At 39.0% G+C, this 21,817-nt stretch overlaps 1 protein-coding gene across 2 annotated transcripts; it reads right to left on the minus strand.

The window, feature by feature from the left end:
- Nucleotides 1-1,501: 1,501 nt before the first annotated feature.
- LOC103709708 (uncharacterized) lies at nucleotides 1,502-19,672 on the minus strand. 2 transcript variants are annotated; one of them, XM_039132967.3, is made up of 8 exons: nucleotides 18,418-19,672; nucleotides 17,041-17,117; nucleotides 14,278-14,446; nucleotides 8,349-8,437; nucleotides 6,109-6,273; nucleotides 5,852-5,929; nucleotides 3,123-3,226; nucleotides 1,502-1,949 (listed from the first exon to the last, which is right to left on the minus strand). In XM_039132967.3, the coding sequence occupies exons 1-8, from the start codon at nucleotides 19,085-19,087 to the stop codon at nucleotides 1,844-1,846; spliced, it is 1,458 nt and encodes a 485-aa protein (XP_038988895.2). In that variant the 5' UTR covers nucleotides 19,088-19,672; the 3' UTR covers nucleotides 1,502-1,843. The 2 variants fall into 2 exon arrangements, 1 of the variants encoding a protein (XP_038988895.2); XR_015974368.2 differs by lacking the exon at nucleotides 1,502-1,949 and adding an exon at nucleotides 4,498-4,568 and having other exon boundaries at nucleotides 18,418-19,537.
- Between the last annotated feature and the right edge of the window lie 2,145 nt (nucleotides 19,673-21,817).

Raw genomic sequence — 21,817 nt, forward strand, 5'->3', positions numbered from 1 at the left:
ACAGATATCAGCATACCTGTAGTTTAGCTACCTGAAATTGCCCATTTTATTTGTCAGATATGGATCACTTTTAATTTATTTATTTGCAGAAAAGGCCCAATATTACAATATTTAGGATTTTGCCCCTCACCTCTGATATGGTATGTTGCATTCAGCATGGAACAAAATATATGCTGTGGACTGTGGTATTGGCAGAAGAATTTGTTTCAACCGTTCAGAATCCAAATTCGTTAATTCCTGCTCATAACGGGCTCTGAGGTTCTCTCTTTTATCTTCAGGTAATCTCTTCCTATCGCTTTGTTTGGAACCCCTCCATTGGGATGGATTCAAATTAATTCTACGGTTCTGTCAAACTAGGAGCCAGATATCTTATCGGATGGCAAGGGTGCATCTTCTTCTTCTTCTTCTTCTTCTTTTGGGTTGCTAAAATGGGCATTTCGTATATCACAGATACGAATATACCCAATAGAATCAGAAAACAAAAAGTCCCGAAATACTCCGGGCATCTCTCTCCCCCCAATCCATAGGGTACCTCCTGAGTGGCTCGCAATATATACCACCACCAAGTCGGCCGCCCCATTGGCCTCACGATACACATGCATGACCTGAAATGTGACATTCTGCCTCGCCATCTCCCAAATATCGCGTAGCAGGGGGTGAACTCCTTCATAACTGCTCGAGCTCTTTTGGACCCTGCTGATCACAGTGGTCGAATCTCTCTCCAGTAAGACTGAACTCATTCGAAGCGCTCACTGCGCATAACACATACCTATTCAGGCCGCCCGCAGTTCTGCCCAAGAACCGAGGTGTCGAAGGGCGCATCTTCTTCATTCACAACATTCGTCTCTCTCTCTCTCGAACGCGACTAGAAGGGACCCACCCCATCCAGGCTGGAGCCCAGGCCCTTGGGCAAATTGAGCCACTGCTCGTGAAACCAGAGCATGGTAAATCAAGAAGCGAAGGCCGATGTCCCTTCGAAATCCAGGTGGGTAAGTGACAAGGGGCCATCCCAACTGACCTATATGGTTTGGTTGTGCTGCCGGGAGCCATCCTCTTCGTACCAGCATTATTCCGCTGGTTGAACTCTTTGCTGTCTGCATGATTTGGCCGGCCTCCCCTACACATTGCATCACCTACAATGCTTCCTCCATTTGGCTAAAGATTAATTCAAAAACCGTCACCAGGTAGGCTGCCGAGGCGTTCACTCGTTGCATCGGGGAGTCCAATTTCCCGCTGACGTTTGCCTGATCGGTTGCAATTGGGGCCCCACTTCCCCACCATCCAACTACAGACAAGATACATGCATTTTAGATCAAATACGTGCTCAATCGAAAAAAATATTGTACATTCAACTCCACTTAGGACAATGACTGAAAGTCTTTATCTGCTTGAGCCACGTAATGTAAGATTTTAAAAACTAGACTTCTTGACAGAATCTGCAAAGAGAGAGTTGAAGCAAGTTTGCAAAATTTCCATGATCCCCATCATGCACCACCAAATCTGTACAAATTGACTCTAAGCATGTAATTTCAAAAGATGCTTATACATCAAGAACTTTTCACTCAACAATAATATGATAAAAATTACATTTTTATTCATATACATGGCATTGGACTTCTCCATCTGTTTCTGTTAAAATTTCCCAACAAGGGGCTATATAGATTGGGTACAGAGGAATATGGACACAACAGCTGTCGCAACAAATTTTGTGGCATTCATAGGTAACGCTTCCAGCAAAGACACTGATTCCGCCACATGGCAAAGCATGGAATGTGGTCATCCTGCTCATTTCAGACCAGAGTTCGACATTTTTGTCATCAGTTGAGTTTGCTGCCAGTGTAACCTAGAATAATTGGAAAAACAGGCTTGTGGAACCATCACCAAACGAGCGAAGGTCTGCAGGTTTGACCAATGCCCTGCACAGTGGGCATGTGCGTTCTCTCTCAAACCTGCAAGAGGCATAAATGGTTAATGAAAAGTGTCCAATGTAATGTTCTTACAAGAATAGATGAAAGAAAAGTGATATCCTGAAAGCAACTAAAATTTCTCACAAAGTATTGTGAATTAAACTTTTGTAGGTAGGAGCATCTTTTGTAGTGTAGATTATATTCGACTATTTGGATCTTGAATTTAAATAGTCCATTGATTTTGAATCGTAGATTCCTTTTTCAAAAAAGTTCATGTAAGTGTATAGTCCAACTCCTTACACATACACATAGATAAGCACGCATATATACACATATGCATATAGAGGTAGACTAGGATGTGGTCAAGTGGATAAACTGCTAACATACCAACAATCACAAAGACCCCTAGCTTATGCATCAGATGGTCAAAGAATGGATAGCTTAAATTTAACGAAACAATACATGTTTTTTGAACAATTGAGGCATAGGCTAGTGATCGCAAATCACACGATTTTGGTATGTAAATATCTTAAAAATTATAGATCACATCCAATGGTTTGAATCATCGATGTTCGAACCCCATCATCCAATATTGGTCTAACTACATCTTAGCGGAGATAAACTCGACTGACGCATATATCTATATATACACATACATACATACATACATACATACATATGTATATACAAGGAAATGTTAATTAGTTCCCAAAGAACAACCAGCTTGGTTGTTTCCTGGAGAAAAAGAGCCATCCCCAAATATGTGTGCATGTCTTAACAAAATGAGATTACCGTAGGTTTTCATTTATGCCTAGAGAAAATGATAGGCAGTCATACTAGCAATTAAGGACTACCTGCTTTTTACACATTTTCTTCATGTCATCTAGCCAAATTTTAAGCATAATTATGCAAGGCATCTAATGCTCCATTTTGGCATAGTGACAGGGACCTCATGTAATGGAGCTGAATATAAATTTTGGTACAGTAACAGTTTACAGTTCTTTTAGTTCAATGGAAATCAAGGCATTTTTATTTGGATTTTGTAGTAGAACTAGAAACAAAATGCAAAAAAGAAAATGAAGTGCCTGGATGGGTGTGTGGATGTGGGTGTGCGCCCACGCCCGTGTCAGAGAGAGAGAGAGAGAGAGAGAGAGAGAGAGAGAGAGAGAGAGAGTTGGACAAGCGGACAAGAAATGACGAGCTCAGGTATGCTACCATTCAGAAACACAATCTTCACAGAATATGTGTTTACAGCGAAGCAGAACAGGAGCATGCATCTTCTCCTGGCAGATAGCGCACAGATCACCAGCTGCAATAACCTGCATTAATTCCATCACATGTGAATGAATGGCAGAATCCTTATAAAACTACAAGAGATGCCAATAGAACTTTAAGATATCACCAGTTCTGAAATTTAAATGCGACCCCACAGCACCACAACTCTCACCCCCCCCCCCCCACCCCCCCAAAAAAAAAAAGAGGGAATAAATAAATAAACAAGTAAAAAAATCCTACTTCTCCTCCGCAACAAGAATAGTTAAATTGCCACAAGGGTTTGCCAGCCTAGGTATAGATATGGCTATTACTCAATCAGTGAACAAAATTTAATTGTAGATATGAATTTCCAAACTCTTTGCAAGAAACGTGTCATTTGTCCTACAAAAATCACAGTAGGCATTTCGAAAAATCTGTGTTCTCTTAGTAACAGCAAGCAGACAGACAGAAAACTATGTATTCTGTAAGCAGATCAGGTATCCATCCTACCCCAGTCACCGGAATTTTTCAGTTCACCTTTTTTTTTTGAGATAATTAGCTTTATACACACCATCACCTCAAACTTGACCAACTAAAATTTCATATTCTGGCTAACCTTTTTCTTTCCCCTTAAATGACAATCACCTACATATACAAACATGATCTCAAGTATAAAAAGATCTACCGTTCAAAACTCTTAATTTGCAGATTCTCTCAAAAAACAGAACTAATCTCTAACATCTACAACGTTTTTAGGGCATCTTGTTAGCAAGATTTTGATAGTCATCTACAGCATCATTTGGACCTTTTTCATGATATCCAAACGTGATTTGTGGCAAACTTAAGGATGCGACAGGTATGCAGGGGCAGTATAGAAAATTCTTGAACCTTCATTTATCTACTTGACAGACCAACTGAAGTAGCATTTACTACCTAAAATCATGGATTAGAATGCCAGTCAGAACGCATGGGACAACATGATAGGTACCACGCTAGTGCTTGGAATGCAATTGTGTCAGAGCATGCCAAGCACCGACACAACAACATGACATGCATGGTATGTACAGTTCCAGTCTAGTTCGGCAAGGCACCGGTGCACAATAACTTGATCCATGGTTAATCTATTTTAAATCAAGAGAATGACAAACATTTGTAAAAACTGCAACTTATTACAGAAAGAATAAATGAGGCCTATCCTGCTGATTGGAGAAGTAATAACAGTGTTTGCTCTTCATACGTGAGCAAATAATAATAATCAAACCACACCTTTATCTTGGAAAGTGATTTGTTCACAATGGGCTAAGGGCCTAATAAGTTCACCTGTGAAGGCACCCACCTCACTCTTTGAAGACAGTAACAATTCCTTAACATCCTTCAATGAATGGCAGAGGCATTTTAAAAGAAATCCTAGAACATATTAAAGACTTAAATTTATTAATTCTATAATTGCATAATGTTTCTAAGTGAGAAAAAACATAAGCAACAATACAATAACCAAAAATGAGATTTTGAAATGCCAGCTAAGAGAAGATAAATGATTTAGGAGCATGTCTGCAACCATTGGATTTGTATCGGTAAGAAAACTCCAATGCCAAGTAGAATGGAGAAAGTATGGGTACATTAGGATATTAGCAATTGAAGTCCCACCCCCATCTATCTTATGGTCCACAAATGTGGTGAGTTTGTTTTTCTCAACCTTCATGCTCTATGTATACAAGCTTTCTTTTCATAAGTGCACAGAGGTATACCTGCAAACTTCAAAAAGGGAGATCACCTTTTCAATTTTTTTAAAATCAACCTTCAATCGTACTTCAAAGCATTGCACTGCTGGCTATATAGAAAGGATACAAGCACATCTGATAAGCATAGCACAGATGGCAAGATAAAGGATAATGGTGAAATGAGTGCATTGAAATATGCTTTCAGTTGCACCAACAAGAGGACAAAATGGTGCCATAATGTCAGACAAGGTTTTCATTTCTAACAACAAACAGAGGAAGCTTTGATTGAAAAATGGGTTCCACGTCATGATAAACTGGTCATAGTGATATGAGATAATAAGACTATGAAAACCTGAATGAAAGGTAAGGAAATGGATCGGCATATCCTTAACTCAAGATGTTGCATTTAGGGAATGTATGGTTGCTTGGAAAAGGCATTGGAAAACTGAAGTTTTTGGAGAAATTGAGTTTGCCATCTGTTTAGATGATGGGAAAACTAAAATAACATAGAAATTGGTTGTCTAAATTTGACCAGATTCTTCCTTGGAAAAATCTTTTCGATCAAAAGCTTTCCAAACAATCAAACATACTCTTAAGCTGTCTTTGGTCGCAGAATAATTTACTCCAGAAAATGGGCCAACTCCTCATTCACTTTACTCCAGAATAAGTACTCCATCATATAGGGACGAATAGTTCCCATTCCGTTAGGTGGAAAAGTAGCTTTACCAACTTTTATAATATCGACTTTGCTCTCCGAATGATTAGCTAATTTTCTAGCATTTAGTAGATTAGAGAGGAATAAATAGGTTGAAGCGGCATTTATTACATTTAACCCTCCTTTCACCCTAAACCAATGCAGCCATAAAGAATAAGAATGATTCTCAAAGCCAGCCCTAGTCATCACATATAGATTATGCAGGCTTTTTAGTTGCTGTTTAGGTAGAGTACATATAAAAGTCAACAGATTACCTGTTCTGTTGTTGCATAAGATCCATAATGCACTTCTTTATGTGATAACGCCTTTAGTGCTGTAAAAAATGATTGAACCTGCAAGTCACAGGCTAAATGAACACACGAAGAAGTTTCCACCACATTTCATTACTAATTATGAAGGCAAAACCGTTGTGCCAGGCTAGAAACTTGGCTCAAAAGTTTTGAGAGTTACAAAATATAAAAAGGTCCTTACATCTAAACAGGGAAAAAATAAAAACCAGAAAATATTGTACCTTCTCAACAACTGATGTCAACTTGAATGTAAGGTAGAGCCCTGTAGTGAGAGATGAAAAGAGGCTGCCATATTCTTTGTTTAGAAAGAATCGGTACCAAATGGGAGTTGGCAATAAAGCACGGTACAGAAGTAAGAGATACTCCACAAGGGTTAGCAATTGACCCTGTGAGAATTAGGAAGTAACTCAACAAATTAGCTTACCATCGACTGTTAACAAGTTTCAAAAATGAAACCTACATGATATTTGGATCGAGCTTTTGAACAAAATAATAACCTTGACAAATTTAAAATTAAAAAACAAACAGATAATCACAATTTACGAGGTTTCATCTGCTATAAATATTTACAAGCCTTCATTTCATACATTTTGATATTAGACTGGCAGAAAACTGTATAAGCGCAGACCATGTCATGCAGATAAGAAAATTTTCAAATAAGACAAAAAGGACTCAGAAAATTGGAAACAAACAGAATACAGCAAGCTGGACCCTGATATTCATGTATTACACTAAACATGAAGACTATGAATCATTTCATAAGATTTACATTAGCAGTCTCTATTTTTTTGCTGGACCAATTTTATTCGACAAAAACAGTAATGGAATAAAGAACAGTTATCATTATTTTGTTTATCCAAAGTTGTCATGATAATTTATTAAATATTTTGAAATGAAGCATCATGACATGCCTATTTCAATTTTCTGGCTTTCTTAGATGCAAATAACAACTTGCCAATGGATCAACAGTTGACTGTCAAGTGAGCGAGACCACATATAGTCCTCTTTTATGTGGACTCGAATCAAAATTATTATATAAAATTGACAGATTCAAGCAATCTTTTCTTTTGTTTTATGTTTTAGAGGTTGAAGATTATCATAAAACAGGTGGAATTTGTCTGGCATGCCTACCTTTTCTAGTACGTCTTGTCTGAAGGTTTATAAACAATAAAATCGAAAAAGCTATACTGTTCCAATATGATTTTGTCTTGTGAAATGGAAATACTTCTATCAATTCCGCTTGAACAAAAAGAGTTATTATCGATATTCTTGCATAAGCCTATTACAATCATTGTATCATAATCGAGTACTCTTGCAAGTAAACAACCTCCATAATCTGAACATCATAAAACTGCAAACTATAAGAACCAAGTTTTGGAGGCAGCCTAATTAGGATGATATATGAGGCATCCAAGGAATAGATGCTGTGTTATGATTTTTACCCATGAAAGATGTGCTCCAGATGTCTAAAGAAAATAAATGACCAACACATTTCCTGAAGCTGTTGAAGGGAAAGAATTTAATGTTTAACATTGCACGAGCAATAACGACAAAGAATTTCTAAATAATAAGTTACATTTCATTGTATTTCTTATGCTCAAAAGGGAGAAAAACAGTTATGACAAATTCCACGTGTGGATGACAATGTTTTTTAAATGAGGATAAGTAGTCCGCACTGGAAACTGTAATACAAATTCAGCAGAAGTATGTAATAACCTCGCACGACATGAGGTTGTTACTTTTTTCATTAAGATAAACAAATTACCATTACTCATTTTCGCATCAATGATGCTTGCAGATACTGAACCTAATACTTATTTTATCACAGAAATAAGAGGTCTGCTCCACTAGTTATCACCTAACAAGCTTCCAATTCATCGTACAAAGTTAATGTCCACTATCACCACATTTCAACACTGCCTCTTAAACAAACATAGTCCAAGTCATTCACAAAGTTGCAGCCATGTTCCGCCTAATACTGAACATTATAACCCAATCCAAGTTATAGAGAAACCATTGTCAAAAACCTTCTCATAACCTTATGATGTGAAACACCAATACCACTCCAAAACTTCAACTCTTCAGTTACATTTGTTACAACCAACACCTTGGCATATTTGGCCCCAAATGCCAAACCAGACTGAACTGATAAGTTAGACTATCCTCTTAGCCCCTTTAAGAAACCAAGCAATCTAAACTGACTATATTAAATGTTGGCTGAAAAGTTAAGTATGACAGCATCTCACAACCCTACACAATTAGATAAGCAAATCATGATAGTCCATTCTGGTGTCTGTGCAAGCAAAGTATGTTGGTTATCATTGTCTCCACTTAGTAATTTTTTTAAATTTCACTTCTTAGATTTCCCGTTCAACATCTAAATTTTCATTAAAAAAGAAAAATAGAAAAAACAATCCTAGAGACATTTAAATCAGTATAAAACATAAGACAACCAGATTACCTGCTTACGGTAGTTACGGCCCCTGCTGTTTTTGTAGTACATCAGCAGCACACACTTGACAACCATAGCGGCCTGGCGCACCATAGTATCTGGGAAGTCATAACTTATGAGGAATCACAATAACATAGCTAAAACATTAGAAAGTACAGTTGTCGAAAAGTAGCTACTTGATCCAAAGACAGTAATCCTAAAACTGTGACTAAGAAACAAGCAATAACCTTTAGACAAAAAATTCTACATTAAAATGATACAAGGATGTGCCCAATTAAAATAATGTTTACGAAAAATAGATAGCACATCTTTGCCAAAAATATCTACGATAAGAGACCACTTGTGTGCTTCCAAAGGATTCATGAAGGGTTTAAAAACTCGCTGTTTTGAACCACGGATCTCCCGATCCAGACCGGATCGGTAAAAAATCCTAGTCAGAACAGAAAAGGAATCAGCATTCCACGGAACAGGATTCAAATCAGATATGCCTGATTTATCGCAAAAGGATCGGTCAAGCTTTTCAATAGATAGGTGATTTATCTGGGAAGCAACTTGAAATCTACAGACAAATATCTAAATCCACTCCATCTTTAATGTCTAACCTACCCTAAAAATCTAAAATACCAACTAGTTTAAGTCCAGTCCGTCTCTCTTACCCTTCACAGATGAAGCTTTTCTGTTTTTCTGTTGTTCTCCGCTGCTTTCTTTATCCTGGACTTCTATTAGCACTAAAATAGAAGCTGGGGGATTTACCACCCCTTGCCTCTGCAGAAAGCATTGGACATGACCAAAAAAGATCGAAGGCCATCTCAATTTCTACAACAATCTTTGTGAGTTTTGAAAATGGACAACAGCTAACAAATAGTTGCAATACAAATTGTCATCTTACTTTATTTGTAAGATGAATAACTACACATGCATTTAGAAGTATTAATATTAGCATTGTTTTCACTATTTTCTCCAATTTTTTATAGTTTTAATACTTTTAATTATTTTTACATTTTTTGAATTAACTCGAAAGTTAACTCATTTGAGTGACCAATCTGGTGTCTGTACACAAAATTGCACATTTAATACATACTAAACTCAGACACATTCTACAGCACTGTAGCAACATGATTTGCAGATTGCATAATAACAGTATTATCTAATGATTTCAAATTCACAAATCAATGATATGTACAACCTATAAAATATTTGAAAAGCCAGTTAAGTGCATAGAGGGAAAAAAAAAGTCATTCACAGAAGCAAGGGGAAAATAACCAAGTTTGACAACATGGCACATATCTAAGACTGGCAAATAATGACCCAACCCATCAACTCGACTCGTATCTGCCCTGCAATAAACAGGTTTGGGTTTGGGCTAAACAAGTTTAGGTTGTAAATAGGTCGACTTGTCTTTGACCTATTTATTAAACAGGTCGGTTTCAGGTTCCAGGATCATAACAAGTTTAATATTAATCAAGTTGGGTCGGGTTAAACATGTTTGACCGAACCCGTTTACCTACCTAAGTTATACAAACCGAACCAGCACCCATGCCTGAACTCGACTGCCCCAGCTCTAAATCTGTTTATACTTTTTCTTATTTTGACTTCTAGAGACTTCTTCCATCTTCCACGATAGGGCTAGGGTTTCTTAGAGAGAGGAGCATTGTCCACTATCCCTGTCACTCCTCCAATCAACCTCAACTCTTCCAAGAATTCTCCTTGCTTCAGCCTCATCGCCCCTTGGCGGAGCTCCCCAAGCTATAGGTAGAGCTAGAGAGAGATCGAACCAAAACCTAGAGGCCATACCCTCCTCTCCACACTATTAATCTTGTAGCCATGAACTCCGATTCCCTCCTCTATTCCCCTCCTCCTCCTCCGCTTCTCCTCTTCTGAGATCTCGAGGCGATCCATCCTATATGCGATCTCTTCTTCCCTTTCTCCTGTCGCCAATCAAGATGACCAATGGTCACAAGCTTGTTTCTCCACCCACCCCTAGCTTCCAAGGGAGAGATCTAGCGCCTTTGGGCCTCTTTCGTTCTAGGCTCTTCTTAGCAGCAAGAAATTATCTTATTGGATAGCTAAGTTGATAAAACTATCTTACTATAATGTGCTTACTATCACCATATGTGTTTTTAAGTTAATATCTATGATTTTGTGCCATGGCTGAGTATGGTGGTCTTGGATTCTATTTCATATTAGATATAACAAGAAGCTAATAGTTACTAAGCATTATATTGTTGTGGACTTCACCTTTGTTATGCCAAACAGGTTAACTGTTAACCAGTCTTAATAGTGTGTTAAACAGGTTATACAGTTAAACATGTTTGCTATTGGACCCAACCTGTTTATTAAATAAGTTAAGCAAGTCGGGTTAGGTTGCCTGTTTATTAAACATAACGGATTCAAGTTTTAAATCCTGACCTATTTATTGTATAGGTTTAGAATTTTTTTGACCCAACCAAACTTGACCTGTATATAGGGGTGGCAATCGGGTTGGGTCAGATGTAGGTCGGGTCAGAAAATTGTAAAACCTGAACCCGACCTGTTTATTAAACGGGTAACCCGACCCGACCCATTTAACCTGTTTAATAAAAAAAAAAATTGGGGCAGCCAGCCCTAGTTTCTTCACGTTACCGCAACTCACTTCCGCGACTCCGCCTTCCCTTCCTTCCGCCGACCCGCCAACGACCGACTCCTCTCTCTTCCACCAATGATCGAGGATTCCAAGGAGTCGGTCGTTGGTGGGTCGCCCTACTCTCTTCCTCCCATTCAAAATTTTGCCCTACAGCGGTACCTCGAGCTCGACGACAACGACTCCGGTGGTACCCAAGACAACGACTCCGGCGGAGGGCCCGACCCTAACCTTGAGGAGCTGCATAACTCATACCTTCTCATCGCAGCCGCCGTCGACGCCCGAACCCTAACCGTAAGCCGCTAGGGTGGGCTCGAGGTCTTGAGGGCCGAAGAAGGAGAACGAAAAGAAGGGAGGGCCCGAAACCCTAACCCTAGCCCCCGCCCTCGTGCTCTCAGATTCCGCCCTCCCAGAGGTCTTGAGTTCTCCCGGTACTTTCTCCCCGCCACTCGATTTCTGGTCGGCGGCGTCCGGGGGCGTCGCGGGGGTCGTCGGGGCCGAGGAGAGGGGCTTTCAGGGGTCCGTGGACGACCGGAGGTGGCGGGGGTGATCGCCGACTAAGGAGGAGGGTTCTTCCACTGCTTGTGGCGGAGGTGGGGCTCGGAGCCGGAGGGGATAGAGTCGTGGAGATCTTCCATTGGAGATAGAGCTGAAAAAAAGGGTTAAACGAGAGACTCTGTGCCACTGTGACTATGTTTACGAAAACAAAAAAAAAAACGGGTGAGACTCTAGTCCCAGACTCCCAGCAAGCGGAAAAAAAAAAATCTGTGGGCATCAAATTATAAACGGGTTAAACAGGTTAAACGGGTCAGACATCTAAAATCCGTATCTGACCCAATTAATAAACAGGTTAAATGGGTCGACCACTGTTTACGACCCGAACCTGTTTAGGCCAAACCCAAACCTGTTTATGGCGGGTCGAACACGGATCGGGTTGGCGGGTCGGGTCATATTTTGCCACCCCTACCTGTATATGACTCGACCCGACACAATTGCCAACCCTACATATATCCCTTTCAACATGACTAAGAAGGCAATATCCTTGAAGAATCTAATATGGCAAGATGCAATATGCAAACTTGCATATTGTCACAGATTATGCAATATTAATTAATTTGTCATATAAAACTACTAACACCATTAAGTGATATAAAAATTGACTCCAACTGCTAAGGAGACGAGTGCCACTGTCAAAAATGCCATCAATATAAAATGTGGAGTGTCGCACAGTACAATAGTGTGCCTTATTGTGCCAGTTGTCCAACAAGCCAAGACACCCAAATTCAAGTCGCCAAATATGTTTTCTCCAAGCATGCAAATCCATTATATTAACCCAAAGATAGAGTTCCTTGGAAAGTCATGGTAGTGTAAGGCGAAGGTTCAGCTGAGTCCCTTTAAATTAGTTAAGCCTTTGATGACTCAACGTGCATATTTAGTCAAGGAGGAGAGGAAGACCTATGGTATGCCATACCAGCCCGAACCGAGCGGTACGGGGCGTACTGTACCGTACCATACTAGTTCGGTACTGGTATCTGATACGAGTAGCGTACCAAAAAAAAACTTCGTACCGTACCAACACTGTGCTAGTGTGGCACCAGTATGAGGTTCAGTACCAAGACAGTGAACCTTGGAAAGACCCCTCCTTGATCCCTCTTTCTTGTACATTTGCTCAAGGATTTACCTTCCTTCACAATCATGACCAGCTTTATAGAAACTGCCCCTACAAATGTTCAGAAGATTTGCATGTATTGCACATTGTGATCACATCATATCACTTCAATACACTCATTGAATGACAACCTCATTGATTCTCACAGAGCACTTCCCCATACCTCTAATTCAAACATTGCATGAAGTAACCAAAGGCCATACAAGCCAAACAATAGAATGCCATTGAACCTTATATAAGATCTTAAAATGTTGTTTTACAACCTCAGATATTGTGGAAGAGAACAAGAGCAATTAATCGCTTCCGGTAATAAAATAGTTACAAATTGATTCTGCATTCCCAATGGTCCATCCCACCTAGATCAGTTTTAAACTTGGGATTCCTTTCCAAACTATACCATATAATTATTTTAGATAAAGTCACAAAATTGGGTAAGAACCATCTAGTTGTCAGACTAAATCACGCTTGACCGGACAGGTATTTTTGTATTTCAATGAGTTCAAGTCATCTGTTTGAATTTAGTCATGCATCCAATTGGCTCTAAAACATGCAAATGCATATCCCAACCCCTAGACCATTGTCCATGAAATAATTGTCAAAACTTGTGGAACAGACACATTAATGGGACCGAGTGCAGAACAAAAAAGTGATGAGAAAGCAAATGGATATAGTGAAGTGGTGTGCAAGTGAACCTCCAAAACAGAAAAGAAGAGGACACGACCAAGCAAGAAATGCAGAACCATCCTGAACCGCCTGTTTCGGGGTGTATCTAGCCGTGCCGGCGGCGGACTGTGTCGGTTTTGGCATTCAAGACGATAAACCGGCAAGTGGGGAGAGAGGGCAAAGGAAAGAAAAAGAGAGAGGAGGGGAAGGGAGGGCCGTCAGAGGGGCCTCGAAGAGCCGAAGCAGGGGCTCCACCCTCTAGACCCAAATTCCAAAATAAAAAAAGGAGCCCAAATTTTAAGTGAAGTCGGCAAACCCCTCGCCAACTTTACTTAAAATTTTTAAAATAAAAAAGGAGCTCCGACGAACCCTTGTTTCGAACGAAATAGGGGTTGCGGAACCCCTGCTCCGGCCCCTCTGGCGGCCCTCCCTCCCTCTCCCTCTCCCTTCCTCTCCATTGAAGTAGATTTCAGACACTTATCCAATCTATTACACCTAAGAAACCATCTTGACTGAACATATACTATGTCCGGTGGGAGATAGGATAAAGGAGAAATGAGTAAAGGAATAAAATAAGCAACAACAAATTGATATATAAAGAAAAAATGTTACAACTAAAAGATTCCAGACATTCCACTAAATGAGATACCTCTAAAAGTAAGTTCCAATAAGTCCAAATTAACACAGGACTCCATGTTTCAGTGGTTGGAAGTAAACATATGGTCAAATGTAATTGCATCATCCAAGAAATTTTCCAAGACTATAAAGCAAGAAAAATAGCAAATGCAAGATAAAGCAAGAGTAAAGTATTTTTTTACTGCTGAAACAAAAACACTATGAATGAAACTATCCAAAACGTAATTTTTTTCCCAACCCATTTTATTCATTACATGTCTTCAGAAATCAATACTATCAGAGCACATAAAACTTCAGGAAGAAAGTTGCATGCATAATCAAATACTCATTTGTAGCAGTAAAGTAAATACCATTCACCACAATGATGAAAACTGCATGCCAAAAAGGTGGTATTTCCTTTGGAGGAAGCATGACCAGTGGGTACAGAAGGTCATCATTCCTGTACCACCAATAGACTCCAAATACATGAATCATGAAAACTAATGTAATCCCAATAAGCACAGAGATTTTTCTCTCCCCCTGCAGAAATCAACGAATAATAATATTGTCAGATATAATCCACATAGGATCATTTGTTTAGTATAATTTCATTAGTGCATTATCCTGAAACAAGAAACAGATGGGTCCCAGCAAAAAAAAAGATATATCAATGTCTCTAAAACATGTTCTACCTTATAATAAAAGCATACACAGCAGAGACTCAATAACCCCATAATGTTGATTTCTTTCCACTTAAAATACATTTAAGTGATTTGTAAAAGCATCAGCCTTTGAGTCACAATAGGGAAGCGAAAATAATATGAACACGAGCCAAGACTGAGGGGCGTGACTGGGTGTTCTATACAGCAACAGCTGCAGAAGTTTGGTAAATTGTTGGTGACTGAAATATGTGTTAAAGAAACTATCAGCAGTTAGATTGTGCGGTCCACAGAGAGTTGGAATACAGCCTCCCCAACCTTTCCTCTAGCCTCTTAAAGAAAGGCAATTATTCAGGATTGCTGAATACTGTTTCCATGGGTTTATGCTCCGAGACCTACAACCAAAATTTCAAAATACTTCCAATGCTCATCCCCTAGCTATTGTTATCATGACTCCAGTTGAAGCCATTCTCAACCCAATGATCCGTTTGAAACTAGTCGATGATAAGCCTGTTCAATTTGTGAGTACTGTAATAATTTATGAATTAAATCTTCCTAGGGGCTCATGCTTCCTAAAATTTCCAGAATAACTATTTTCCCATTTCAATACCCGATTCTTCCCTTGCCTTGATATACTTCATACTTAGTTTAGCAAGTACATATGAAATCTTAGAATCTTAAACTATGTTCACCATATCAACACTTTCAAACCTTACTTTACCAAGAAAGATGAGATGTTAAACAGATATTCGTAAATTCATTTCTTTATATCTTTCTTAACTTCTTAGCGTTGCCTATGGCATGAGGTTTAAATTTCATCATCACCAACACTACACCTAAGCCTTTTCCCATCAGCTAAAGAGCATGACCCAGAGTTGGAAAGGCTCCATCTGTTGAACAGGTTTTCACCGGACATGGATGCTCTAGTTATTGACGTCATATTTTGGGCCAAAGCAACTTTAGGCAAAGGAACTTACCAAGGTACCTATATTGCCAATTCACAAGTAAGAGGGTCTACTTTATTGGTTGTGGTTCAAACTCATGCAATCACAAAATTCCCCTAAACTTGGAAAGAGTCTTTACAATGAGGCAAGACAACCTCTAATGCAGGAAGCTGTGTTCAACTCAAAGCTCAAATAAGCCAAAGAGCAAATGAAAAGCAGTTCCAGTTGGGTTTAAATACTGATTCTAAATACAAGGGCTTCCTAATAAGCCCAAGACATCATCACTTGATTAATTGCTTAAAGATAATCCTGATGGCATGAAAACAATCAAAAAGTAAGGATGGGTGAGAGATAGTTAGTCATCCTTCTATGATGGCCAAATGCTACTGAAGAGGATCAACAGTGTAATACCAAAGAAACATTTTGCAGTGCTCTCAATTTGTGATATTGCTGCAATGAGAGGATGGAGGGCAAACAGGGAGAGAGGAGGGGGGAGCGAAAGAACGGTAATCTTATATTGTTTTGTGGTTTGATTGCCTAGGAAAAGAGAATTGGGATTCTAGAAAAAGGTGAAAAGTTTGATAATATGTTGATGGGACTAGAGTTGTGCAATTTTTAGGTTTTCCCTAAGCTAGCTTGCAAATGGTAAGGCTTGTGCTGGCTCCCTCTTATAATTGCTCCTTGTTGTAGCATAGGCAAAGAGACCCTTGTACAATAACTTCACATTAGACAAGATTCTTTTGGTAAGAATATTGGCAAGACTCCTTGTACGAGCATTGCCACTTCCTTTGAAAGGATTGAGTAAAATGCATAAACTGCATAATCAATAATGATCGAAGTGAAATGGAAAGTACAAATATTAAATATCAGGACAGGAGTCAAATAATGTAGGAAATTCATCCCTCTGCCAAATAAAGCAATCCAGTTGAACTACAAAATAGGTCCAATATAATCAGGAGCTAAAATAACTAGATTAGGTTATGGGAAAATTTATGTTCCCATCTAATGACCAAAAAATAAATATGAAGAAGCTCTTAACAATATTAAGGTCCCTAATTCTTTCTCACCAATATGCAGACAAGTATCACAACAGTATAAAAGCATTACAACCAAAAAGAAAAAAGAAAAGAAAAGAAACCATCACATTTGCATCATTAACGCGTTAGGCTTGAAAAGCAATTTTCAAACACATTAGCAAATATGATGACAAACTGTTGCATCACACTGAATGTAACTCGAACGGGTAAAAAGGAACCAACAGCAGATAGCTCAGCTAGTTGGCACCATCTCTCCATGTGGGAGGAGTGAGGTTCAAATCTGAGCGGTAGCAAATCACCGTCGTATTCTCAAATGTATAAAGGGGTAAAAGGTAAGTGTAACCAGAAAACAAATCATATATTTCTCCAGGTACTACAGTTATTAAAGCATCCTGATACAAATAATACCATAGAGCTTATATAAGGTCGCAGAAGAGTGGAATTGGTGCATATCTTTATAAAAAAAGGAAATTTACAAATAGAAGATAACAAACCTTTAGAGCAGTCTGATTCCGTAAAATATCATTAAACTTAAACATCACAGCAGCAATCCAAATCGTGACAAAGAAACCTGTAGGTCCACCAACAAAGGTTAAACTTAAAAATAGTAGCAAGAAAAAGAACTATAATTAGATATCTCCACCATATGAGGATTTGGAAGTGAGAAGAGATCGGATTGCATGAACAGTAACCACTTTAGCCTGAGAAAAGTACAGCAGGATTAAGCAACAGACGGTTGTCCATTCATGTTATTCACAACATCCTCACATATATAAGAAAGTGCTGTTTATGTTTATAGCATCTAGGCAATAAAAAGGCTACAGTCAACTCATAGTTAAGCATATGAAACATCCCGTCTCTATTGTAAAATAGCAATTATTAAAGAAAATAGTGGCTTTGAACTGATACAGAATTGCAAAACAGTTTTACTATTTCAAAGTTGTGTCTAAATCTTAGTAGTTTGAAGCAGAGGCAGGTGCAGAGGAGAATTTGAGACCGAGGAGCAGAGAAACAGCAAATATATAAGAAGATAAGGGGAAAAGATTTCAGAGAGAAGTGGCCCCTCATCTCATATCAAGCACCGCTATTAACCAGCTATAATAATTTGACAGACAGTGCAGCAGCTTTTTAACAATTCCACCGGGGAACCAACATTACCCAGACCAATGATACTGGAGAATTTTGTTGGCAGCTGAATAGCATACCATCATAATTTGCTTGATGCAAACTCCCTGATCAAGGATTCAGTCATGGAACCAATGGCATATATTAGGGACATGCTGGCAACCAATTTTAACTTTGCCTATAAGTGAACTAAATGTAGTTATACAAGGCCTGTATCTTTTTCAGTATGCCCAGCATTCTTCTGTTTCTAAATCCACTGACAAGCATTAGGTATAACACCATAATATTTGTTGCTTTGAATGATCATATCCAAAATCCAAAAGCAAATTACTGGAACTAATTTATCTTCTTACAAAGTAGCATAAGATTTCATCAAGACTAAAGTTGCAGAACCATCAAGATGCAAGTTGTATTTATAGATGATAGCCATCATATAAACAATATGTTGGGTGCCTGGTGCAAAGGCTCCATAACTAACTATTAACATAAAAGACAAAATCTTAACAGTATATAACTGCAAACTATGATATGACTATAAGTTATTAAGAAATTTATACTGATGATAACTTATGGCCCAGGGAGACTTGAAGGCTAATACCTTTACAGAATGAACTTCTAAGCTTGCGCCAATTAATCATCATTATACCATCAGACATTCTCATCTTCATATGATATTTCCCAGATATTTTCAGAAACACAAATGACATGCTGCTAGGAATTCAAAGCAAAGATTCAGAAACATATACCTTGCAAATGCTGTCTGATGAACACCACCAATAGAAGCAACGAGAATGGCAAAATCTGCTCAATCCACCTCGCAACCTGCTGTATATCGTATCTCTGGTACGAAGAATCCCTGTTGTTGCCTCCTGTAGCATTCGCCTCACCCTCCGTGTTCTGGGGACCGACCGCAGACATTGATGATGGCAGAGAAGAGGATGACGAAGAAGCTACCTCTCCAACCCCACCACCATCACTCCCACCATCACCTCCCTGCCTCTCAGATATAGCCGGAATCGTCTCAGCAGTAAGACCATTACCACTGGAACTCCCCTCTCTCCCCGGACGAACATCCACTGCTTGCGGCTGGCCGGAACCCACTCTCAAAGTCTCCTGATCCCCAACGCCGATGATCCTTATCGACACCTCCCCATCGCCGCCAGCACCGGCGACGGCAGAATCATCAAGCCGGCCTGAGACATGGTTTCGCAAGCCACTACCAGTGATCAAGCTCTCGTTCTCCTGGTGACTCGATCTCGGGCGCAAGATCCCGGAGTACTCCAAAAGCGCGGACAGCGGCGCCTGGATGAAGTTGGAGGTCGAGAAGTGAACCCCGTACCGCCTCGAAGAACCTCCGCTACTGCCGGCGCTCTGGCTCCTGTAGGAATCCGAGTTCCCACCGGACGATTCCATCATCGGAGCCCAAATCCGACCAAGAAACCCCCAAGAATCTGCCGGGAACGACTGCGGATCGGTCCGATTGGCGGAATCGATCAGAAGCAAAAGGTATAAATCATGCAAAAACCCTAACCCTAACCCTAGAAGGGATCGTTTCTTTTCCCCCGCGAGGTCGGAAGGAGAGATTAAGAAGAAGAGGAGGAGCTGAAGGGGAAGGATAACTTATTCCGAGGAACGAGTAGTTCTTGGGGTTAAACAGGCGGCGGAAATAGCAAGATTCGAGATCTCTTGCTCATGCGCTGTGATTTTGTCTTCGATATCTCTCACCGCGGTTTTGCTTTTGTTTCTCTCGATATCCTCTCTTTTCTCTCTCTCTTAACGGTGAAGAAAAGATGGGGTTTCCTTCGCTACGGTGCGGCTCACCCTCCCTTTTCCTTCCACTCCCTCGAAGACGACAGTTTTGTGGATGTATGTATCTTTCTATTATTATTCTTATAAGTCTCCATTCTTTAACATGGAAACTACCATGGTAATCATCAAGCCCTAAATGAATAATACTTAAAGCGCTTGAGAACACCAAATTCTGCACCCTCTTGCTAATATGCAATGTTGTGATGCGTTGGGGTTGTACATTGTGCACTAGAGAATAATTGACCTTCTGATCATATCTTACACAGATCTCAAAGCACTACGAATGCTTTCTTTTTCTGCTTGCACAGATCTCTTAGCGGTTATTGTGCGTTCCAATTTTTTTCAAGAAAGATACCCTCCGCATCCTATTGTCATACCCACATGTTTGTGGGACTATTAGAATATGGGGGAATATGGGTGGCTTATACTTAGACCTTTTTTTTTAATGACATACTGACCTCCCATGAAATCAGCCCTCTATATGTGTGCACTCAATCTGGTGCTAGATACAAGTTATACAACAACCGACCCAAAAAAAACTCAATACGTAGCTACGAAAATTTTTTGTGGCACTGGAATTTTAGGGCATGATGCACATTTGGGTTTGTTTTGTTGCTATGCCTCTTATTTTATTCAATGTGTTTAAGCAATCTACTAGTATAAATAATTTTTTTTTATTTTTTGCAGAGAAGTTACGAATCATGGGATAGATGGCTTTTGAATCTTTTTTTAGTTTCAAATCATAGATTATATTTTTATTATTTTGACTTGTCGACATATGAGAAGCATCGCATGTACGTAAGAAGTAGATATTATAAATAATCAACTAGCTTTGATCTATTTCTATATTGATTTTGGAGCGTACATGTTTAAAACAAGCTTATAATTCCATACAGTCCTATTTTGTTCCAAACCTCAATTGCTCTCAAGGCCAGTAGAAAAAATATCAACATAAAATATCATTGAAGTCCCTAAATTTAGAGAAATAAAGATCAAGAAAAAAAACGAATGTTGTTGAGCTTGGCATGCATCTTGTAAATAATTCTATTAAAATTTTCAAGCATCTAAATTTTCTACATTAGGTCACTCAAACATATGCCATTCCGTATTAACTATTTTATATTGTTCACCCTTTGTTGACACATGTTTTAATTTCTTGCATAGCGACATAAGAGAAATAAATAAAAAGCGAGGGCAATCCATCTGCATTATAATTACCCTCCTACATTATAATTCCCAAGTCTAAATAGTTCAAGATGCATCATTGAAGATTTAAACACATCATTTTTTATCATTAAGTATAGAGGTTTTACTAGGATGAGCCCCAAGTTATAAGAATAAGTACTATTTATTATTAGACTACTAATCGGGATGGAAAGTTTATGAAACATTTTGTAAGAAAAATCATTAAAGAAGCAATATCTAATATTTAATAATTTAAGTAACTCAATAAAAATTGAAACATGCCCCCCCCTCTCTCTCTCTATATATATATATAAGGTTCATCCACAGAAGATGAGTCAGGGCCTAAGATCAGGCCGAAAGGCGTAGTTAATTGATAACATGTGAATATTCCTGTACTACTCCTTGTTAGTTTCGAGGGACGGAGGAGTCTAGGTTAGGCCAAAGATGATAATCAATTCAGGACACAAGATGACTCTATTTTTTTTAGGGTAAGAAGGGATAAAGAAAATGCCTCAAGCCAATGCTCAAGTATTAGGCGCTATGGCGCTAAAGTAACCCATACCATACTCTCAGAAAAAGCTTGAACGATCTTCAACAAAAGGTACATGTACCTGAAACTAACACAAGTGGATAGATAGAGAATACTCGAGACAACTCTTTCTAAGAAACTCGGCAACATAGCCCTATAATTTTGAAAGAATTATCCAACATAAAATTATTCTTTGAGTATATATATCGCATAATATAATCATCTCTTGGGACCATTGCATGTAATATATTTGGAGGTAGCTCTCAGGATTACATGGTTCATCTGGTTGCGAGTGAGCATGGATTTTTCTAAGCCGAGGGTGGTCGAGACAAGCAACATGTCGATGGTCCTGAGGCTCCGATGAAAGGACCAAAGAACCCACCATAAGGGTTTTAAAATTCTACTAGGATGATCTTCTTTGTTGCGGAACACTCCGGTGGTACCTTATGGATGAACTCATCCTATGTGCCTTTATACTTTTGTAATATTTTATTTTCTAATTTTTTTTGGATCTATTCATACTAGATTTGTATACGTCATCCATTTTATCAAAAAAAAAAAAAAAAAACTGCAAGGAGCATGTGAAAATTATGGGTAACTGTAAGATTAAAACTACACAATTA

Source organism: Phoenix dactylifera, chromosome 17, assembly GCF_051530095.1.
Source record: "Phoenix dactylifera cultivar Ajwa chromosome 17, Ajwa_hap1_PhDact_Kaust_v1.1, whole genome shotgun sequence".
NCBI lineage: Eukaryota > Viridiplantae > Streptophyta > Magnoliopsida > Arecales > Arecaceae > Phoenix > Phoenix dactylifera.

Bases quoted from the DNA above. Each gene is read 5' to 3' on its own strand.
- LOC103709708 (XM_039132967.3), bottom strand. From the start codon at position 19,087: ATGATGGAATCGTCCGGTGGGAACTCGGATTCCTACAGGAGCCAGAGC. The intron at 14,447-17,040 runs GTTTGTTATCTT...TGATTTCTGCAG, and splicing joins GGAATCAGACTGCTCTAAAG to GGGGAGAGAAAAATCTCTGT. The intron at 6,274-8,348 runs GTAATCTGGTTG...TAATTCTCACAG, and splicing joins GCCGTAACTACCGTAAGCAG to GGTCAATTGCTAACCCTTGT.